The following is a 22,599-nucleotide window of genomic DNA, read 5'->3' as shown; positions in this document are numbered from 1 at the left end:
AATAGCTCAGTTTCGTTTCTTTTTATGGCTGAGTAATATTCCATTGTATATATGTGCCACATCTTCTTTATCCATTCATCCGATGATGGACACTTAGGTTGTTTCCAGCTCCGGGCTATTGTGAATAGAGCTGCAATGAACATTTTGGTACATGTCTCTTTTTGAATTATGGTTTTCTCAGGGTATATGCCTAGTAGTGGGATTGCTGGGTCATATGGTAGTTCTATTTTTAGTTTTTTAAGGAACCTCCATACTGTTCTCCATAGTGGCTGTACCAATTCACATTCCCACCAGCAGTGCAAGAGTGTTCCATTTTCTCTCTAGTTTCTTTAGGTGTAAGGTTAGATTGTTTATTTGAGATGTTTGTTGTTTCTTGTGGTAGTATTGTATTGCTATAAACCTCCCTCTTGGAACTGCTTTTGCTACATCGCATAGGTTTTGGCTCGTCGTGTTTTCATTGTCAGTTGTCTCTAGGTATTTTTTGATTTCCTCTGATTTCTTCAGTGATCTCTTGGTTATTTCGTGATGTATTGTTTAGCCTCCATGTGTTTGTGTTTTTTACGTTTTTTCCCTCTGTAATTGATTTCTAATCTCATAGCGTTGTGGTCAGAAAAGAGGCTTGATATGATTTCAGTTTTCTTAAATTTACTGAGGCTTGATTTGTTACCCAAGATTTGATTTATCCTGGAGAATGTTCCGTGCGCACTTGAGAAGAAAGTGTAATCTGCTGTTTTTGGATGGAATGTCCTATAAATATCAATTAAATCTATCTGGTCTTTCGTGTCATTTAAAGCTTGTGTTTCCTTATTAATTTTCTGTTTGGATGATCTGTCCCTTGGTGTAAGTGAGGTGTTAAAGTCCCCTAATATTATTGTGTTACTGTTGATTTCCTTTTTTATAGCTGTTAGCAGTTGCCTTATATATTGAGGTGCTCCTATGTTGGGTGCATATATATTTATAATTGTTATATCTTCTTCTTGGATTGATCCCTTGATCATTACGTAGTGTCCTTCCTTGTCTCTTGTAACATTCTTTATTTTAAAGTCTATTTTATCTGATATGAGTATTGCTACTCTAGCTTTCTTTTGATTTCCATTTGCATGGAATATTTTTTCCATCCTGTCACTTTCAGTCTGTATGTGTCCCTTGGTCTGAAGTGGGTCTCATGTAGACATCATATAGATGGGTCTTGTTTTTATATCCATTCAGTGAGTCTGTGTCTTTTGGTTGTAGCATTTTATCCATTCAGGTTTAAGGTAATTATCAATATTTATGTTCCTGTTACCATTTTCTTAATTGTTTTGGGTTTGTTTTTGTAGGTCCTTTTCTTCTCTTGTGTGAACTGAGAGAAGTTCCCTTAACATTTATTGTAGAGCTGGTTTGGTGGTGCTGAATTCTCTTAGCTTTTGCTTGTCTGTAAAGCTTTTTATTTCTCCATCGAATCTGAATGAGATCCTTGCCCAGTACAGTAATCTTGGTTGTAGGTTCTTCTCTTTCATCACTTTAAATATGTCGTGCCACTCCCTTCTGTCTTGTAGAGTTTCTGCTGAGAAATCAGCTGTTAACCTTACGAGAGTTCCATTGTATGTTATTTGTCGGTTTTCCCTTGTTGTTTTCAGTAATTTTTCTTTGTCTTTAATTTTTGTCAGTTTGATTACTATGTGTCTTGGCCTGTTTCTCCTTGGGTTTATCCTGTATGGCACTCTCTGTGCTTCCTGGACTTGGGTGGCTATTTCCTTTCCCATGTTAGGGAAGTTTTCAACTATAATCCCTTCAAATATTTTCTCGGGTCCTTTCTCTCTCTCTTCTCCTTTTGGGACCCCTATGATGTGAATGTTGTTGTGTTTAATGTGCCAGAGGTCTCTTAGGTCGTCTTCATTTTCATTCTTTTTTCTTTATTCTCTTCTGTGGCAGTGAATTCCACCATTCTGTCTTCCAGGTCACTTATCCGTTCTTCTGCCTCAGTTATTCTGCTATTGATTCCTTCTAGTGTAGTTTTCATTTCAGTTATTGTATTGCTCATCTCTGTTTGTTTGTTCTTTAATTCTTCTAGGTCTTTGTTAAACATTTTTTGTATCTTCTCTACCTTTGCCTCCATTCTTTTTCCGAGGTCCTGGATCATCTTCGCTATAATTATTCTGAATTCTTTTTCATTAAGGTTGCCTATCTCCACTTCATTTAGTTGTTTTTCTGGGGTTTTATCTTGTTCCTTCATCTGGTACATAACCCTCTGTCTTTTCATCTTGTCTATCTTTCTATGAATGTGGTTTTTGTTCCACAGGCTGCAGAACTGTAGTTCTTCTTGCTTCTGCTGTCTGCCCTCTGGTGGATGAGGGTAACTGAAAGGCTTGTGTAAGTTTCCTGATGGGAGGGACTGGTGGTGGGTAGTTCGTTGTTGCTCTGGTAGGCAGAGCTCAGTAAAACTTTAATCCGCTTGTCTGCTGATGGGTGGGGCTGGGTCCCCTCTCTGTTGGTTTTTTGGCCTGAGGCGACCCAACACTGGATCCTACCCGGGCTCTTTGGTGGGGCTAATGGCGGACTCTGGGAGGGCTCACGCCAAGGAGTGCTTCCCAGAACTTCTGCTGCCAGTGTCCTTGTCCTCATGGTGAGACACAGCCACCCACCGCCTCTTCAGGAGACCCTCCAACAGTAGCAGGTAGGTCTGGTTCAGTCTCCTCTGGGGTCACTGCTCCTTCTCCTGGGTCCTGATGCGCACACTACTTTCTGTATGCCCTCCAATAGTGGAGTCTCTGTTTCCCCCAGTCCTGTCAAAGTCCTGCAATGAAATCCCACTAGCCTTCAAAGTCTGATTCTCTAGGAGTTCCTCCTCCCATTGCTGGATCCTGATGTTGGGAATCCTGACATGGGGCTCAGAACCTTCACTCCAGTGGGTGGACTTCTGTGGTATAAGTGTTCTCCAGTTTGTAAGTCACCCACCCAGCAGTTATGGGATTTGATTTTATTGTGATTGCACCCCTCCTACCGTGTTATTGTGGCTTCTCCTTTGTCTTTGGATGTGGGGTATCTTTTTTGGTGAGTTCCAGTGTCTTCCTGTCGATGATTGTTCAGCAGTTATTTGTGAATCCAGTGCTCTCGCAAGAGGGAGTGAGAGCACATCGTTCTACTCTGCCGTCTTGAACCAATCTGTCACTTTATTTTTGAGTTAGAAAATGTAATGGGAGAGCCAGTGAATTAAGAATTAGATATGCTGGATGTATCATTTAGACCATCTGGAGACATGTGTGGTATGATCCAGGATAGAAACAGACTTGGGAGTTATTCACTGACCACATTTTTATTGAGCATTTACTACAGGTCTGGCACTGTGTAGACACTGGAGACAATAATAATTAAAAGCAAGTGATTTGTTATCAGCGTGTAAGTGGTAAATTCCCCAAGAAGGTATAGAGTGTGAACAAAGCCAAAGGGCAATTGCTGGGGAACAACAGCTCTTTAAGGAAAGAACACAGGAAGAGGAGCCTGTGAAAGAAACCCAAGAAGGAACAAGTAGAGAAGGATCAGGAAAACTGGGAGAGAGTGATACCACAAAAGCTATGGGAAGAAAGAATTTACGGAAGGGGAGAGACGTTTGTATAACATTCAAAATAAGCAAATTGACAAAAGGGACAAAGGTAGGTCAAGAATAAACATGACAAGACAGATCACCCAAGGAAAACCCAGGAAAACTTGAAACAGTATTCTATAGTTTCAAGGAAATTAAATATAATAGAGTCTCTCTTAGAAGCAGGAAGACAGAGATTGAAAAGAGAGAGTGCTTAAAGAAGAAAAGACAGAGAAGAAGAAAAGTGGATTAGGTGACCTTGGAAAAATAAGAAAGCTAAAAATTACAGAAATGAAAGCCCTGTTAGAAACAAATAAATTAACACCAAACAAACATCAAGTCAGGGATATTGTATTCCATTAGAACCTAAACAGGGGACTTTCCTGGTGGCTCAGTGGTAACGAATCCGCCTTCCAGTGCAGGGGACGCGGGTTCGATCCAGTAGGGGAACTAAGATCCCACACACTGTGGGGCAGCTAAGCCCCTGTGCCACAGCTACTGAGCTCGCACATCTCAACAAGAGAGCCCGCATGCCGCAATCTACAGAGTCCAAACTCCCTGGAACCTGCACGCCACAACTAGAGAGAAAACCTCCACGCCCCAACTAGAGAGAAAACCTGCGTGCCACAACTAGAGAGAAGCCCACACGCCACAACAAAGACCCCACATACTGCAACGAAAGATCTGCACGCCTCAATGAAGACCCCATGTGCTGCAACTAAGACCTAATGCAGCCAAAAAAATAAAGGAAAAAAAAAAGAAGCTAAGTAATATGAAGGCTGAATTTTGTTGTTGTTTTGTTGGTTTTTGTGTTTTGCTTTCCCCCCCAAATATTTCTCTTTCAGTTGCTACTAAATTCATAGTTCACTGTCTCCTGTAAGCCTTATCTTATTTCTCTTTACAAACCCCTTAAATATTTTTTATTAATTTAATTTTGTTGTGGTAAAATATATGACATAATATTTATTTTTTCACTACTTGTAAGTGTACGTTGCATTAAATGCATTCACAATACTGTGTACCCATGACCACTGTTTGTACCTAAAACTTTTTCATCCCCAGCATAAATCCTGTGCCCACTAAAAGTAACTCCGCTTCTCCCTTCCCCCCAGCCCCTGATAACCTCTATGCTCTTTTTTGTCTCAATGAATTTGAGAAGGCTGAATTTTTGTCTTTTTTGTTTGCTGCTGTATTTCTAGTGCCGAGAATTGTGCCTAGCAGTCACTCTAATAAGTACTTGTTAAATGACTGAATGTGTGGTGGATACGCTTCAAGAAATCATACAAAAAAATAGAAAAAGATCTAAAAATTATTATTAAGAACATGATATACATGGAAGAGAAACAAGAGATGCAAAATTGGCATAGTGTTCCTGCAAAAGAGAAGAGAACGAATAGATTAAAGACAATATTAAAAGATAGATAAATAAAGGGAAACTTACTAATCTAAAGATCTGTGTCAGCAGATCAATAGGTTATAGAAGTTCTCAGGAAAACTATGCAAAACGATCAATACCAAGACATGCTGGTGAAGTTACTACACCTTGAGGACAAAAAAAATTTAGCTTTTACAGACACTCAAAAGACAAAGCAACTCATAAGGAGAAAAATATCAAATTGGCCTCAACCTTTTCACAGCAATATTAATTGTCAGAAGATTATAGAACATCATTTACAAAGTTCTAAGGGAAAAGAAAATATGTGGTCCAGTGATCCTTTTAGTGTAAAGGTAATAGTCATATTCTAAAGTGTGGGAAAACTTAGGAAATATAGCACCCTTGGCCTCCTTTAGAAACAAAGATTCTTGAATGGCAGAGTCTAGTCAACCAAGAGGTAAGTTCAGGTAAAGGAGTAGATTAGAGATGAACATTGAATCTATACATAGAACTAAAACAACTGGAATTATGGGCTCAGAATAGACTGTTAGTAATCTTGACAGTAAAAATTCCAAAATCAGTGTTTTTCATATCCTCTTTCCTTTATTTTAGCCTGTTTAGGAATAATTTTTAAAATTTTATTTTACTGAGGTATAGTTGATTTACAATGTTGTGTCAGTTGCTGCTGCACAGCAAAGTGATTCAGTTATGTATATACATTCTTTTTCATATTCTTTTCCATTATGGAAAGTAAACTTAAATATAATACATAATACTTTTAAATAGCATGTGTAACATCCATTTTTAAAAGACTTTTATTTATTATCATGTATCATTTTTATAGAACAATCATTTTTTTTATAGGTCTGGCCCCAAAAACTGGGAATGAGAGGGAAGAGAGTAGCTAGTGGTACAGTTAGGTTGGAGGGAATGTTTTCCTAAATATGGGAGTAGTTTTATTATGCTTCTCAGCTCAGGCCCATGAACTTGTAAAAGAGAAGAGAGAAGAATCTGACCAGGGACATACAGAATTGTCAAGCAAAGCTTCTGTCACACACTTGGTGTGTACAAGGACCTGCTGTTTTTCTGGAAAATATCAGAAGCGGCATTCCAGTTGGAGTTATGGGTTACCAGTCTATGCTGCCTTTTCTAAATCTGCCCTCTTTGTTGTAAAGGAGAAACCTTTTAGAAAAGCTGAATTTTATTAAAACAAAAATGAGATCATGTTATACTATTGTTCTGTAGCTTGTCTTTTTCACTATATAATGTCTCTTGGAAATCTTTCCATGACAGTCTCTTTATTTATTTATTTTTAATAAATTTATTTATTTATTTTTATTTTTGGCTGCGTTGGGTCTTCGTTGCTGTGTGTAGGCTTTCTCTAGTTGCGGCAAGCGGGGGCTACTCTTCGTTGCGGTATGCAGGCTTCTCATTGCCGTGGCTTCTCTTGTTGCGGAGTACAGGCTCTAGGTGTGCGGGCTTCCGTAGTTGTGGCATGCGGGCTCAGTAGTTGTGGCTTGCAGGCTCTAGAGCACAGGCTCAGTAGTTGTGGTGCACGGGCTTAGTTGCTCCGCAGCATGTGGGATCTTCCCGGACCAGGGCTCAAACCCGTGTCCCCTACATTGGCAGGTGGATTCTTAACCACGGCGCCACCAGGGAAGCCAGTCTCTTTTTTTAAATACCTGTGTATTAGTATTTCGTAGTATGGATATATCATAATTTATGTAGTATTTTGTTTCCAACTTCTATTAAATATTGCTATTGAGAACATCCTTATATATATCTACAAGATTATAGATGATTTTGCACATATAGAACTACTTCTGAGGCTAGATAACTTAGAGCTGGAATTATTTTGTCACAGATTGTGAACATTTTACATTTGTTGGATAATGCCAAATTGACATCCAAAATGGTTACACCAGTAGACTCCCACCAATTGAGATAATCCCTTTCCCTATACCGTCACCAACAAAAAGTGTTATTTCCTTTCATTTTTGTCAATCCTGTGGCCATAAAATATCTCGTTTTAAATTTGCATTTCTTCGTATTAGTGAGGCTGAGCATTTTTCGTATGCTTATTGGCCATTTCTATTTCTTATGTGAATTGCCCATTCTTATCGTTTGTCACATTTTATTGCCCTTCTTCCTGATCTTTAGGAGTTCTTAAATGTTACAGACCCTTTGTCTGTTATATTTTGATGTAGTTAAATCTATCGTTTTTTTCCTTGGTGTTTGCTGGATTTTGAGTCTTGCTTAGGAATGCCCTTCCCACTTTTGAAGATCATGTAGATTTCCACCTAAAACTTGTATAGTTAAGTTTTGTTCATTTTTATATTTTATGTTTAGCTCTTTAATCCATTCTGAATTGATACATACAAATGATGTGAGGTAGGATCTATAATTTTAGATTTCGTAACAATAATACTTTAGTGTTGATTATTTCCAGGTAAGTAATTCTGGAAAGATACCAGAGATACCTTTTTTTAAAGTATTAACTTCTTAGAAGTAAACACTTCCTTTTGTATGTTCCTATTTGTGAAGCAGCTACATGTTGTGAAGTTCATTGTGGGAAAGTGTTGCTGCTTATTAGCATTCTCTTTACTTAAAGCCATTAACTTTTACATCCAGTAAATTAGTAGAAGCATAAATTTGTGTTTTCCAATTTTTACAGTGCATGACAAGCCAAGCAGATAGATGTCTGATAGCAGTCGGTCCCCGTAGGTATTCTGGTTCATAGTTATGACAGATCTTTTAAAAAGTAGATAATTGGGCTTCCCTGGTGGCGCAGTGGTTGAGAGTCCACCTGCCGATGCAGGGGACATGGGTTCGTGCCCCAGTCCGGGAGGATCCCACATGCTGCAGAGCGGCTGGGCCCGTGAGCCATGACCGCTGAGCCTGCGCGTCCAGAGCCTGTGCTCCGCAATGGGAGAGGCCACAACAGTGGGAGGCCCGCATACCACAAAAAAAAAAAAAAAAATGTAGATAATTACTACCGTAATGAAAATACTTCCTGGGAAGGACGACAGTAGAAGAAAATAGCAAGAGGAGATAGAAATGAAAGAAATAGAAACAAACAACGAAATCACTGAAAAGAGAACAAAAAAGGGAAGGGGAAAAATAAATTAACCTTTTTCTAGTGAGGGGTGGTTTTATGCTATCCCAGACAATCTTTTAAAAATTATCTCAGGCCTTCTAATAATAGCAGTAGTGTGGTTTTGTTGCTTTGTTTATTTGGTTTTTGTCTTATGTTTGGGGGATAAGATGGAGTTCTGCTGTTCTAGCAACTATTTGTGTTGTCTATTTTAATAGGCTGTCAAATGTATACTGTTAAATGAGCTTGGGATTCTTGCATTCATGTTTCTTCATTATTTCATTTAGGCAATTGAGAATTTTGAACCAGCAACTTAGAGAACGAGAAGAAACTCAAAAGTCATCTGGTTCTCTGGAATGCAACCTTGAATGTAGGTAAAATAACTTAAGAACTGATGGTAAATTCTTTGTGGCTCTGGAGATGTTGATAAAGAATTGAACTTTCTTTTTTTTTTTTTGCGGTACACGGGCCTCTCACTGTTGTGGCCTCTCCGGTTGCGGAGTGCAGGCTCAGCGGCCATGGCTCACGGGCCTAGCCGCTCCGCGGCATGTGGGATCTTCCCAGACCAGGGCACGAACCCGTGTCCCCTGCATCGGCAGGCGGACTCCCAACCACTGCGCCACCAGGGAAGCCCTGAACTTTCTTAATTACTTTGTATTAAGTGGACTTTCTGTTAAGAATCAACATTAAAAAAGTAAGAATAATACTCATTAAAATTTAAAATAGTGCAGAAACACAAAAATAAAAGATTCGTGCTGTGACTTCCCGATAATACCCCTATTTTTTCAAATTAATTAATTAATTTATATTTGGCTGCATTGGGTCTTCGTTGCTGCTCACAGGCTTTCTCTAGTTGTGGCAAGCAGAGGCTACTCTTCGTTGTGGTGCGCAGGCTTCTCATTGTGGTGGCTTCTCTTGTTTCAGAGCATGGGCTCTAGGAGTGCAGGCTTCAGTAGTTGTGGCATGAGGGCTCAGTAGTTGTGGCTCGCGGGCTTAGTTGCTCCGCGGCATGTGGGACCTTCCCAGACCAGGGCTCGAACCCGTGTCCCCTGCATTGGCAGGCGGATTCATACCCACTGCTCCACCAGGGAAGTCCGAATACCTCTATTTTTTTTTTAAAAAAGACTGTATTTCCTTTCACATATCTCCTGTTCATATATAATTGATTTATTTCATAAATACTGCGTATCTACTAACAGATGGGCACTAATAGAACTACATATGTACTTCTTTTGTGAAAATGAGATTACACTCTATATACTCCTGCAGCTTGTATTTATTCACTTAATATGTAGTGGACATTTTTCTCTATCAAAATACATAAATATGTTTCTTTCTGTTTAAGAACTGTGTAGATATTCTGTTTATGTAGTTCTGTCATAATGTATTTAAAGTCCTCTGCCGATAGATATCTAGGTACTTTCCCCATTTTCCCAGAACAAATAATCCTGCAACGAAAATCCTTGTACATATGTCTTTGTGCACATGTGTGACTGTTTTTGTAGATTATAGCCATAGAATTTCTGAGTCAAAGGGTATATACTGTTGCAGTTTTGACAGATATTGCCAAGTTGTCCTTATGGATCATAGAGCTTAAAGTAAAAGAAAAGAAAAGAAAAAAAAAACTAATAGTACTAGAGGAGAAGATAAGAACTTTTTTTGTATTCTTAGGAACTTTTCCTAAGCCCAACAAAAGCTCACATGCTACAAAGGAAAGATTGATAAAGCATGTCCCAGAAATCTTTTTCATTTTATGTACAACAAAATTATAAATACATTCAAAAAGCATCAACAAAATGGGGAAATTTTTTTTGTATGAGATGACAAAGGCTTGATTTTCCTAATATATAAAAATATCTCTTACAAAGAAATTTTAAAAATATGAGCACCCAACAGAACATGCACTTCATAAACGCATTCAACTTCAGAGTAATTTTGGAAAAGATCACTCTGGTTCCATTATGAATAAACCATGGGGATGGGTGGGAGAGAGGAGGCCAAGATGGAAAGTGAGGAGATCAGTGGTTGCCATTCTAAGCAGCCTATCTCTTTTTATTCTCTACCATTTCCCTTCTTGTTACCTTGAGAGCATGTATTACTATTCATAATTACTTGTTTGCTATCAGCTCCATGAGAGCAGGAACCATGTCTCTCTTGTTCACCACTGTATGCCCAGATTCCACTTCACTCAAGGCTGCAACTGTTAAATGAAAGGTTCCATTTTATAGCCATTAGAAAGAATGTGATAGATCTGTGTGCTGATACATAACAATCTTATGGAGGGGGGAAAGGGAAGGTTAGAAACTATGGGTGTATTATGATTCATTTATACTTAAATATATGTTCTATGCAAAAGTATTTTCCAGAAGGATATCAAAGTTAATATTGCTTGCTTCTTGGGGGAGAGCAGAAGTGGGGTGGGAAGGGAGACTTTTCATTGAGAATCATTTGGTATCATTGTTATTTCATGGTGTTTGAAGTTTTTTTACTTTGTATATATATTACTTTTTTGTTAAAAAAGGTAAATGAGTTTTTTTTGCTTTGTATATATATTATTTTTTTGTTAAAAAAAGGTAAAAAAAATTATGCCTGAAATATCAATTGGAGAAGAAAGATATGACTTCTGCCAATCAGTTTTTTTAAATACCTTTAGTATTTACATAGAACTGCTCAAGCATATAATTGTTAAGCAAAATCAATAAATTCCAAGCCTTTTCTTTTAAAAAAAAACAGAGCTTTTCCAGGTTTGTAGTTTTTAAATTGAGGTAATAATTATTTGATCTGTTTTGTCTTACAGTGTTTTCTCTTCAATCATCGAACAAGTCACTGCAAAATCAATTACAGGAGTCACTAAAGAGCCAAGAATTACTACAGAGTAAAAATGAAGAGCTTTTAAAAGTGATTGAAAGTCAGAAAGATGAAAACAAAAAATTCGCTGGTATATTTAAAGAGAAAGATCAAACTTTACTTGAAAATAAACAGCAATTTGACATTGAGACAAGAAGAATGAAAATTGGTATGTGTTTGAACTACAGTTATGGTCACTTTTTAAAAAGTAATAGGGAAACTAAAACTTTTTTGTTGTTTTAGAATTGGAGGAAGCTTTAGTCAATGTGAAAAGCTCCCGGTTTAAGTTAGAAGCTGCAGAAAAGGAAAATAAGATTTTGGGAATAACATTACGTCAGCGTGATGCTGAGGTGACTCGACTAAGAGAATTAACCAGGTAATATTGACATCATTTGAATAACATACCTTTTAGATGTATTTATAAACTTCAAAATAATTTTGGACCTGCTTTCTGACCCCTACCCTTTTCTCAATGTTTTTGCTAATTTCTAATGATGTTTTCTTCTGTTCCAGTTAAGATAAATTCCAAACATGGCTAACTGCTTTTTTAAACCATGTGAAAAGGCCTCTGATGAGGAGCTAAAGACTTATTTGGCAAAATGGTTAAGAGCTCTCTGAAGCCAGAGAAACCTGAGTGGAATCCTAGCTCTACCATGTATTAGCTGTATGACTCTGAGCAAGATAGTTAACCTTTCTAAACCTTACCTGTAAAGTGGGGACATGATTAGGGTTGATAGGAGGACTAAAATCATTCATGAAAAGCACTTAGCACAGTAAGCCCTCATTCATAAGATCTTGGGTAAGTCATTTAGCCTGTTTGAGCTTCATTCATTTCATCAGTAAAATGAGGGAGTTGGCAGCAACTTCTAAGATCCCTTTATTCCTTAACATGTCTTACATAAATAAAACCACCTCACTCAATTTTTAAATGATATGCACTTATAAAGTTCAGTTTTCTCTTGAGACAGTTCACAAGAATTAGATTTTCAACAAATTTTTAAAATCCTAGAGAAGTCAGTTATTTTAGGCCTGAATGTCATCATATCTGACCATGCCTTTGAATGATCCTGGAAATTCATAGTTCTAAACATAAAACAATCCTGAATATAAAACAATCTTCTTCATACTTCAACTGAGAAGACCCATTTTGAATTACAAACTTTTTTTCCAAATTTTGAACTATAAACTTTTAGGGAAATAGATGAAATATATATATAAATAATAATATATATAATATTTTGTTTTGTAAACGTATTCGAAGTGGCTTTATAAAAGCTATTGTTAATATAGAAATATCGCTTTTTTTCCTCATTCATCTTTCACAGAATAATTTCACTCAAACTTTTATTGAACAGTGAAAAAAACAAAATATACTTCTTGTATCCATGTAGTATTATAATTAATTAGGTTCTAGTCAGAGTTTCTAAAAATTGGTTTATACCACTCTTGTTCAAAGTGAAGTAATTAGGAGAATGTGTCCCTTCTTATGAAAGTCTTTATAAGGTCTCCAAAGAAAAGCGTCTTCTTTTTTCTGAGGAGTAATTTGGGGTAAAAATTCTGTTATTTTAAAATATTTATGGTAAAAGAAGCCAATCACAATAAGCCACATATTATATGATTTTATTTCTAAGAAATGTCCAGAATAGGCAAACCCATGGAAACAAAAGGTAGATTAGTAGTTGCCAAGGGCTGAGAGAAGAGGGGAAGAATGGGCAGTGACTGCTAATGGGCACAGAGTTTCTTATGAGGGTTCTGAAACTAGGTAGAGGTTATGGTTGTACAACTCTATGAATATACAAAAAACCCACTACGTTGTGCACTTTAAAATGCCATATTTTATAGTTTATAAATTATATATCAGTAAACTTCTTTTAAGTTAAAAAATAACTTTTTTAATACATTTTTTTAACATATGTATTAAAGTATATATGGTATATAGTCAGTTTGGAAAAGAAAAAGAGGACAACAAGGTAACATGGTCAAGTTCCATGAGTGGTTGCTTAGGTGTCACTGGCAGCATCTCCTCATTCTAAGGGGCATGGTTGTCGGCCCCAAGCAGAAGATCTAGCTTCCTGGGAGTTTTCTTCCCTCAATTTCTTTTTCATACTACTAAACCCAGCTCCTTTATGGGCATGACATTAGAAGCTGATGTTATCTTTTATTTATAAAGCCCTTGGATTTTTTTCAAAGTCCTCTCTTTATTATTTCATTTGCCCTCATCTATGGAGGGAAGATTTAAATATCTGCATTTTCATGGCTGGGGAAACTGGGGCCATGTAAGTTAAATATTAATAGAGAGTTAATAACGGAGCTGGGACTAGAACTCACATCTCATAATTCCTAGCCAGGTTTTCTTTCACCGTCATACATGGCATGGTCTTAACTAAAACAGTTTATTCCTGGTGATGACTCCGTGCCTAATCTAGTCTACGTAAACCTTAGCATTTTTTCCCCAGGGAGATGGATGGATAAATGGATGGGTTCATTTGCTTATTCATTCATTCAACAAACATTTATTGTATTCTGTGGTCCAAATATATGAATGTGAAACACACACAAAAATATTTAATCATTTTAGTTGCTAAATATCCACATCGTTAAGCAAAAAGCTATTCTAGTTCTTTGATGATGTATGAAGGGAAATAACATCTTTTTTTAAGGATAAACATGTGTGGTACATTTGTGAAGAAAATTGATACAAAAATGTAAGAATGGTTTTCAGAGTAATAGTACAGTTATTCTAGAAATTAGCATAAATGGAAGCCCAAAGAAATGAAGGCACATACCTGACTTTCACACCTAGTTGGGATGTGAGCTGGACTTCAGCCAAGACTTCAGATTCCCTCTTTAGCCTTGCTTCCTGTTTTGCAAAGGACAGCTTCTTTCTGAGAGATGACCCATTATTAAGAGATTCTTCTGCCTTTTTCCCAAATAACACACAGTGTGCCTTTTCCAGTGTTTATTAGGAACTAAAATGGATTCGTTTGCCAATTGGAGCCTTTTCTTAACATTTACCCTAACATAGAAACTGAGAAAGGTCATTAATTCTATATATTATCTGCTTTTAGAAAAGACTGTATCTAAAATGTTAGATATAGACATTTTGTTCTCCTTTTCTTAAGACTCTCAAGAACTTTCCTGTCAGTTTTTTTCCATTGTTGTTAAGGATCTTTTCTTTTTATGCTGAGCATAAATCCTGCCTCATGACTACTATTTCACCTGTTAGTCAGACTAACTAGACTCTGAATGATTATAGAAACATAGTAGGCAGGCTTAGCACAGTGTCTTATAGTTCTACCACTGCATTTTCTGAAGATTCAGTACTAGCTTCAAAATGCTAAGTATATATACCCACTGATGGCAATTTTTGTTTTGCCTTTTAAATTAAAGAGCAAAACAACAAAAAAATGCTCTTGGAGCTCAGTTGTCAAAATTCACCCACACTGGTGATTTATGATATGTTTGGTGGTACCCTATGTAATTCAATTAATTAGGAACATCTCCAGTGCTATAGCTGGGCTAACTGTGACCATTTAAATTTTACTTTCGACATTAGAGAGTAAAGCAATGACATCTGACAATACAGATAAATCTTCATGTTCATCTATCCCATGTCTTTTCCCTATAGCCATACACCTCAGATAGGTATATATTTTTGTGTGTGTGTTAAATAGTCTCAGAGATTTCACAAAATTTTGTAATGCCTTTCTCAGACTACTGGGGAGGGATAATGGAACTAGAAGTTTCACATACAAGTTCTAAACAGATTTCCTAAACCATTTCTTTCTTCAACCTTCAGTAGTTTTTGTTGTTGTTGTTGTTGTTGTTGTTTTTTGCGGTACGCAGGCCTCTGACTGTTGTGGCCTCTCCTGTTGCGGAGCTCAGGCTCCGGACACACAGGCTCCACAGCCATGGCTCACAGGCCCAGCCACTCCGCGGCATGTGGGATCTTCCCGGACCGGGGCACGAACCCGTGTCCCCTGCATCGGCAGGCGGACTCTCAACCACTGCGCCACCAGGGAAGCCCCCTTCAATAGTTTTGAAATACATCTTTATCACTTTTTAAATATTTTACTAGAATACATGTTATAAAACCATTAAAATGTGAGGAAAATTAATGTATTTTTCAGTAAATAAGTAGTAAGTATTCTTCTAATAGCTTCTGAGAGCACTCTTACAAGTGCTGATAGTTATTTAAATTAGTATATTTTTATAAATAGCCAAGAAAGAACTTTACATTTCTTATTATGAAAATGTGCCAGTTTTCCAAGCATTAAAAATCAGTGTGTTTAGCTGAGTCTCATATAATAGAAACAGAAATATAACTACTTTGTAGCTATCTAGGTGCTTGTATTGCTTCCTCTTAAATTTTGGCATGTTTTTACTTTACTTACAGAGATTTAATTTCAAAGACAATGGTGAGTCACATTTTGTTTACACATGAGAAGCTTAGTGATTGCTATTAGTTTCCAGAGATTAAACTCTTATTACATTGTCCCTTCCTTCCTTTCTGTATTGCAGATTTTGTGCACAGCAGAGATAACATTTTTAGGTCTGGAAAGGAACTTCAACATAAGGATTTCTTTACTAAAAATAAATAAAAAGCACAGTGTGCAGTCTTGTTGAATTAACTAGTGGATCATTGTTCATTACAGCATTTCTTTAAATATACATTTCTATAGCATATTTTTTAATTTTAATAGTAGCTCATTAGCTTCTTGAAAGAGGTATGAGGAAAAAGTGGCTGGAGCCATTGCCATTTGAATGGTAATCGGAACTCAAAACATAGCATATTTAAGATGACAGTGAAAGTCAGGTTGGAAAAAAACTATTTTTTTCCTTTTGTAGGAAAAGAATCACTCATTCTATATCCAAAGATATAATCACTGCTAATGGTTTTGTATAAAGGTTCCTTTTAGTATTTTATTTGGATGTGTGTAACTGTTTTTACCAAAAATAATATTGTTATTGTGTTGCTTATGGTCTGATCTTTTAAATTTAACCTGGTATAATGAACATTTTCTTATCAATAAATATTCTTTACAACATGGCTATAGATGGCTGTGATGCAGTAAGACCATAGTTTACCTAAATCAGTCCACAGTATTTGAGGATATTAACCCCATTTATTTTCTATTATAAATTACATCTTTGTAAATATATCTCTGGGTACAGCCTCTTAGTGAATATCAGTAGGATAAAGTTCTAAAAGTGCAACTTGGTGGGTCAAAAGGTGTGGGATATACAAATCTTTAAGGCTTCTGATATATTGCTGGTCTGCTCAGAGAGTGTACACTCCCACTAGTAATACCTGCTTCTCCAAGCTTCTCTAACAATGGATATTCTTATTTTCCTATGTTAGCTTGATAGGCCAAAAAATATCACATTTAAAAATTCTGAATTTCTCTGATAAGAGTTGAACTTTTAAAACATGCTTATTGGCTAATTGTAGTCTTTTAAAATTACCTGTTGATGTTCTTTGTATCTTTTTTTAAAATTGGTGTGTTTCTTTTTCTTATCTGTATTTAAGAGTGTATTATGATTCAATTCAAATAGACTAAAGCCTTGGTATAAAATGGTTTTAATAGGACTACTAATAAAAGCTGCCACGAAATAAAAACCCACTTAGCCTGAAACTGTGCTAGGCACTTTACCCTTATGTTTTATTATTTTATCTTATTTAATGTTCACTCTAATTCTGAAGTAGTTACCTTCATTTTGCAATTGAAGAACTTGAGATTCAGGAAGGTTGAGTGACTTGCCCAAGATCACAGCTAGCGATAGTGTGAAGATATGATTCCATTTCTGTCTGACTTCAAACCCTGTGTGGTTTTCCTTATATCACACTTTTCCTGGAGCCTAGCTGTTGCTACCTAATTATACTAGATAATTATCTCTATCCTTTTTTTTTTACCCAGCATTATTCCAGCGTCCTTTGCATATATATTTTGAATGGAAAGTAATTTAATTACTAACAGAATCCACTAACAAATGAGTAATATATTTACCATTTCGCAATGTTGCTCAAAAATAAAGCATCTCTGTACCTTAAGAGAGAAATTTTTCTGAGCCTCTATTTTTAGATATAATAATAATCGATTTGATGCAGACCAAGATCTTTTATCATCTTATTTTAATTTACTCTTTCCAGAGCATATTCTGTGATTTTGTGCTTTTAGTTGCTTTTTCCTGTATTAAGAACCAGGTGCTTGCCTCAAATACTTTCTTTTAAAGATGAGGTATATTTAAATAAATGAAAGAAATGGGTACAAAGAAATAATTAGTGTACTAAATTCTTCTTAACAGAACTTTACAGACCAGTATGGCAAAGCTTCTCTCAGATCTTAGTATGGACACTGCTCGCTGCAAGCCTGGGAATAATCTTACGAAATCACTTCTGAACATTTATGAAAAACAACCTCACCATGACCCAATCCCTGCTCACACTTCCATAATGAGCTATCTAAATAAGTTAGAACCAGTTCACACTATTATTACACGTTCAGAGCCACTTTCTACAATTAACAATGAGGAAAACACAGTGCCAGATAGACCCTATGAAAATGTTCTGCCCTCTAAAGGCCCTCAACATACTAATGCTAGGAACATGGTGGAAGCATCAGCCCCTGGAATCATTTCTGCCCTTTCAAAACAGGATTCTGATGAGGAGAGTGAAATTACAACTTTAATAGAAGATGAGTGTAATTTGGATAAGACAATTTACATTCCGTTTGCTAGAAGCACTTCTAAAAAGAAATCACCACTATCTAAGAGATTATCCCCCCAGCCACAGATCAGTGTTGCTCCACCGCAGATGGTCAGTGGACTTGTTGCTGAAAAAGAAAATAAATTGTGTACACCTGGAGTTTGTTCCGCTTCCAAAGAGGGAGGAGTTGCACCTGAGAACCTTTCCAGAACAGCTGATATGGAGGACAAGCAACTCCTCAAGAAAATAAAGGAAACCATTTGCAAGATCCCTCCTGCCGCTGAGGAGCCAGAGGAATTGGCTGCGTGTCATGGCCCCTCCACTTGTCAGAACAGCAGCATTCAAGTGAAAAGTAGTGCAGTCTCTGATGGTAGCTTTTTAAATTCTGATTTAACCTCTGACTGGAGCACTTCTTCTTTTTCTACGTTCACTTCTCGTGATGAACAAGACTTCCGAAATGGCCTTGCAGCACTGGATGCCAACATTGCTAGACTCCAGAAGTCCTTGAGGACTGGTCTTCTGGAGAAGTAAACTCAGAAGAAAAGTTGTTTTTAAGAATAGAACTTGGCTACATTGAATGTATATTTTAAATTTCTTTAAGGTTTTATATTATGTGTGAAATAATAAATTGTATGAATAGTAAATTTATTATTGGAATATATTGACACTGGAACTTTTAAAAACAAATCATCTTAAGAAATTGACATTTGCTAAGAGAAGAAAGTTGTGTGTAACTAGGAAAATATTGTAAGTATTGTAAATAATATTTAATTTAGTATTTATCAATTAAGAGTTTATTCTTACTCTGCTGGGCTAAGGGTGCAGGTTGGAAGGACTCTCTGGTTATTCTAAAGGATAATGGGAAGGGTGTCTCTGGGTACAATTTACTATATTAAAACTAGAGTTTCTTTTCTCTTTCAGGATTCCTGTTTGGTTTTTAATGGCATTGTGTTTTTATGTGGGATGCTCTGTGCTACAGGCTGGTGTTATTGGTGAGACATATAAACATTTATTTTAAGAGAAAAAGTGCCAATATCTCTTTTAAAAAGTCATTGATTGGTCCAAGAAAATATAGATAACATCCTAAGTTAGCATATGGTTTCTTAAAACTTTGGCACTTTATTTTTGTCACAAATGCATTTAAGACCATTAAAAAGTAAAAGACTGATAAAGAAATGCTAACAAAGAAGTTTTAGTTTTGGAAATTTGTTTTTTTAAATAAAGAAGTGTTTGTTTTTTGTCATTATATTTGAACATGATGGATTTTTAAAAACAATATTTATTTATTTATTTATTTATTTTGGCTGCGCCGGGTCTTAGTCAAGGCACACGGGATCTTCATTGTGGCATGCGGGATCTTTTAGTTGCAGCACGCAGACCCTTTAGTTGCAGCATGCGGACTCTTTTTAGTTGCGGCATGCAGACTCTTAGTTGTGGCATGCATGCGGGACCTAGTTCCCTGACCAAGGATCAAGCCTGGGCCCCCTGCATTGGGAGCACAAAGTCTTACCCACTGGATCACCAGGGAAGTCCCTGAACATGATGGATTTTATAAATCTTGCACTGGTTGTAATTCTGCCTTTCTGGACCAATTTTTTCTTTTTTTCAGCACTTTAGCTGAGAACATTCTCTATTCTATAAATAATATGAATTAGGTTGGTCTGTGCTTCTCTAAACTAGCACTCCCTAACTACTTGGTATCATTTCCTTCCATGTAAACAGCACATTTTAACTCTTAGAAAACTGCATAGTGTGCTATCACTGATACAAGTCACCTCCCTGGTGTCATTGTATTTAGTGCTTGGGCAGCCTTTAGCATTAAAGAGTGTTCTGCTGGTCCCAGAACCTCTTCCTGCTGGTTTTTAAGTGTTGGGGCTACAGATTCTAAAGGACCCAGATATAGTCTCTTTGACATGTTCAGATTTTATAGAAAGAGATTTCTTAGGTCTAAATATTAAATGAATTCTAAGCTATTTTCACAGAATTGTCCAATAATATTTTTAATTTCTTACTTCCAGTATTCATAAATTAATTCCTTATTTTATGTGAAGGTAACAGTTCACAACCTTTGAACACATAAGTTCAGAAGTACAGTTCAGAAATACAGAATAATAAAGCAAAGGAGAAAATTGTGTCATCTGTGTATTCCTAAATATTCAGTTGTTATTCATATGCAGAAGTAAATTCTTAAGATTATTATATGATATCCAAGGAGATTGTCCTCTTTTCCCCTTAATATAGGACGGGCATCCTAACATGCAAAGAAACATTTTTAATGTTTATGGGTTCAGTTAACTATGGGTTAATACTTTGAAGACCAAATGAGACTAGAAAAATCCTTGGGGGACCTTTACCAGGAGCTTACTGTTTATTTGATTAAAGACATACACATGGCATAGAAACATGAAAGAATTTGGTTAAATTTTAGGATGGAATATGACCCTAGCAAAATGGATGGAATAGACAGTGAGTTTCATAGAAGTTTAGAGTAGAAAGAAGTCCCAAAATGGTAGAGAAAGACCTAGAAGAGAAGAAACTTCATTTGGATCTTAAAGAATGTATAGGATTTGAATAATTCTGTAAATATCCTCAAAATGTTAACCCCCTATAAAGTCAGCATCATCAGAATGTGGAGGTTGAATGGTATATTCAGAGAATGTTAGGTACAGCAACCTGACTAATATAGAGGGTTGACATTCCTTTATGATAATGGTAGTAATAGATGATGGTAACACAATTTAGAAGAGCTGGGGTCAGACTGTAGAACGTCTTGAGCTCCAGGCTGAGGAATGACCATTATACATTATGAAATCATTGGGTGTAAGGGTATCCTGGGGGTGTTTTTTTTTTATTTGAGGATCACCAGATGAAACTGGATGTTCTTAAAACTGCATAGAGTAAAGGTAAATAAGAAGGATTAGAGGAGAGAGAGGCTAGAGACTACGTAGAAAGCCGTTGCAGTAGTCCAGACATAAATTGATAAGCCTTTAGCAGTAAGTGAAAAAGGAGAGACAAATGGAAAAGTTTTCAATAGGCTTGGTGACTTAATAGGAAATGAAAGAGAAGGAGAAATCAAAGATGACACCAAGGTTTTTAGTTTGATCAGTTCAAGTCACACTGAGCAAGCACTGTCTAAAATGAAAAATCAAGTTCTTGGTTAAGTTCAAAGTTAACAAATTCCAGTGTAAGTCTTGATAACAGTAGTGATAATGGAGTGTGGGCTAAAAAGGAGAGGAAGAGTGCCCATTCTCAGTAGTTCTGATCTTCACACTAGGAGTCATTGTTACTGCCTCATCATCGTCTCAGTAGGGTCATTCTAGTCCCAAATCCCGGCGCTCTCACAAAACCTTTTCTGATATCCCAGAATGTGAAAAGCATATGGACTGTCCCCTAACCTCTGAAAGGATGAATTCAGTGTCTCCTGATAGGTACTGGCTGTAGAATAGGAAGGAACTATTCTCCAACATCTTGTCACTATTCTACGGTCGTTTCTTGGATCTGTGGAGATAATGTACAGGTTGTTCATAATGGATTTAGTATTTGTGAATACCACTGAAGATGAAAATTAGAATCTGATTCTATTTGACCAGGCATAGGGATCCTAGGATCAGGGCTAAAGAAGCCAAAGAAGTACTTGGTGCAAATTTTTCTCTTATTCTTGCCACCCTTGGAGTTTAGTGAATTGTCCAGAAATCTCTACTTTTTACTAATGCTGGCATTTATGTCAAGTGCCTTAAAAATAAAGGCCTTCAACCACATGGAAAGTAGGGCAGAATTGCAAAGCCTAGTTAGGTAGAAAGGGCATGCAGCCAAATCACAACTTAAGTGTATCTAGTGCTTATATTGTGGGGCAATCCCTTCAGCTAAAGATTCATTCATTCATTCAATGAATAAATGAAATGAAAGCTCTAATATATGCCAGGTACTATTCTGGGTTCTGAGAAAACAACAGTGAGCAAGACAGGTATTCTCTACCCTCAAGGAGCTTCTGTTACAGTGTGACACAAGCAAAGGATAAGTGCTGTGAAGAAAAAAATGGAGTAAGGTCACAAAGAATGACAGAATTGGTTAAAGTTTTAATTATTAGAGTAAGAGGCCCCTTCTCAAAAATTATTTTTAGGAGTCTAGAATTTAAGCATTACACTAAAGTTGAATTTGATTTACGAGCTAACACTCCCTTAATCATTTTTCAAATCTGTTAATTCTTGCTTTCCTTCTGCCTAAAGTTGCTTAAACAAATGTGTTCTATGACCATATAACTTATATATTGGTGTTCTAGTATATCATGTGTAGAGAACTGGGCATATTTTATTTAAAGCAGTTGGCCCGAGTATGACCTCCCAGAGAATTATTATCAGAGATGGTAAGATCTTAGGGACTTCTGAAGGGCTTAAAATTGGTTTTTGAAAGCACTTCTATCTATAAAAGTCTTCTCTCACTCTCATACCCGAAGAGGGAATCTGTTTTACAGTGATACCTACTACTGGTAATATCCCAAATGTACCTTTTGCCTGGACCACCCTTTTCCTCAGGCTCCTGACAAATTCTTACTCATTCTTTAAACCCACAGTACCACTTCTGCACCTTGCATATACCTCTACTGATGCATCAGTTTACATTTCAGCCTCTCCTACCCTGTGTACGTAAGAGGAGGGACCAGGTTTTATTCATCTTTGACACCCCGTGACACTAGGTACCTATTATATAGTAAGCAGTTAATAACTACTGCTGGACTTAACTAAATCCCTGACAAATGGTCATCGAGGCTTCAGTTAATTTCCTCCTGGTGTGGGCAAGTTCATGCAACAGCTTGTTAGAGCTTTATTACATACATCTAAGCTCCTAGCATTAGCCTCCTCGTAACTTTTATTCTTTATACCTATTATTAACTTCTGAAGCAAAATTCACTTGTTTAGCAAACAGTTGCACACTACTGCTTGTGCTGTGGAGAAGCCACAGATTCTTAGATCTTTAGGAGGGGAGATAGGGCAGAAACTTAAACTGTCACCAGTGCA

At 36.7% G+C, this 22,599-nt stretch overlaps 1 protein-coding gene across 3 annotated transcripts in view; it reads left to right on the top strand.

The window, feature by feature from the left end:
- Positions 1–18,115, top strand: part of CCDC14 (coiled-coil domain containing 14) — a gene marked incomplete at its 3' end in the record, with an annotated part of 45,472 nt that extends 27,357 nt beyond the window's left edge. For all 3 annotated transcript variants that reach the window (XM_079705337.1, XM_079705336.1, XM_079705335.1), the window contains 4 exons: positions 8,319–8,401; positions 10,829–11,047; positions 11,122–11,254; positions 17,185–18,115. In XM_079705337.1, the coding sequence (XP_079561463.1) occupies positions 8,319–8,401; positions 10,829–11,047; positions 11,122–11,254; positions 17,185–18,115 (1,366 nt within the window). The remainder of the gene's footprint in view (positions 1–8,318; positions 8,402–10,828; positions 11,048–11,121; positions 11,255–17,184) is intronic.
- Positions 18,116–22,599: the final 4,484 nt, after the last annotated feature.

The sequence above is a fragment of the Hyperoodon ampullatus genome (genome assembly GCF_949752795.1).
Source record: "Hyperoodon ampullatus genome assembly, chromosome: 5".
NCBI classification, from domain to species: Eukaryota; Metazoa; Chordata; class Mammalia; order Artiodactyla; family Ziphiidae; genus Hyperoodon; species Hyperoodon ampullatus.
The sequence above is the reverse complement of the archived record's forward strand: the minus strand, read 5'-3'. Positions and strand labels throughout refer to the sequence as shown.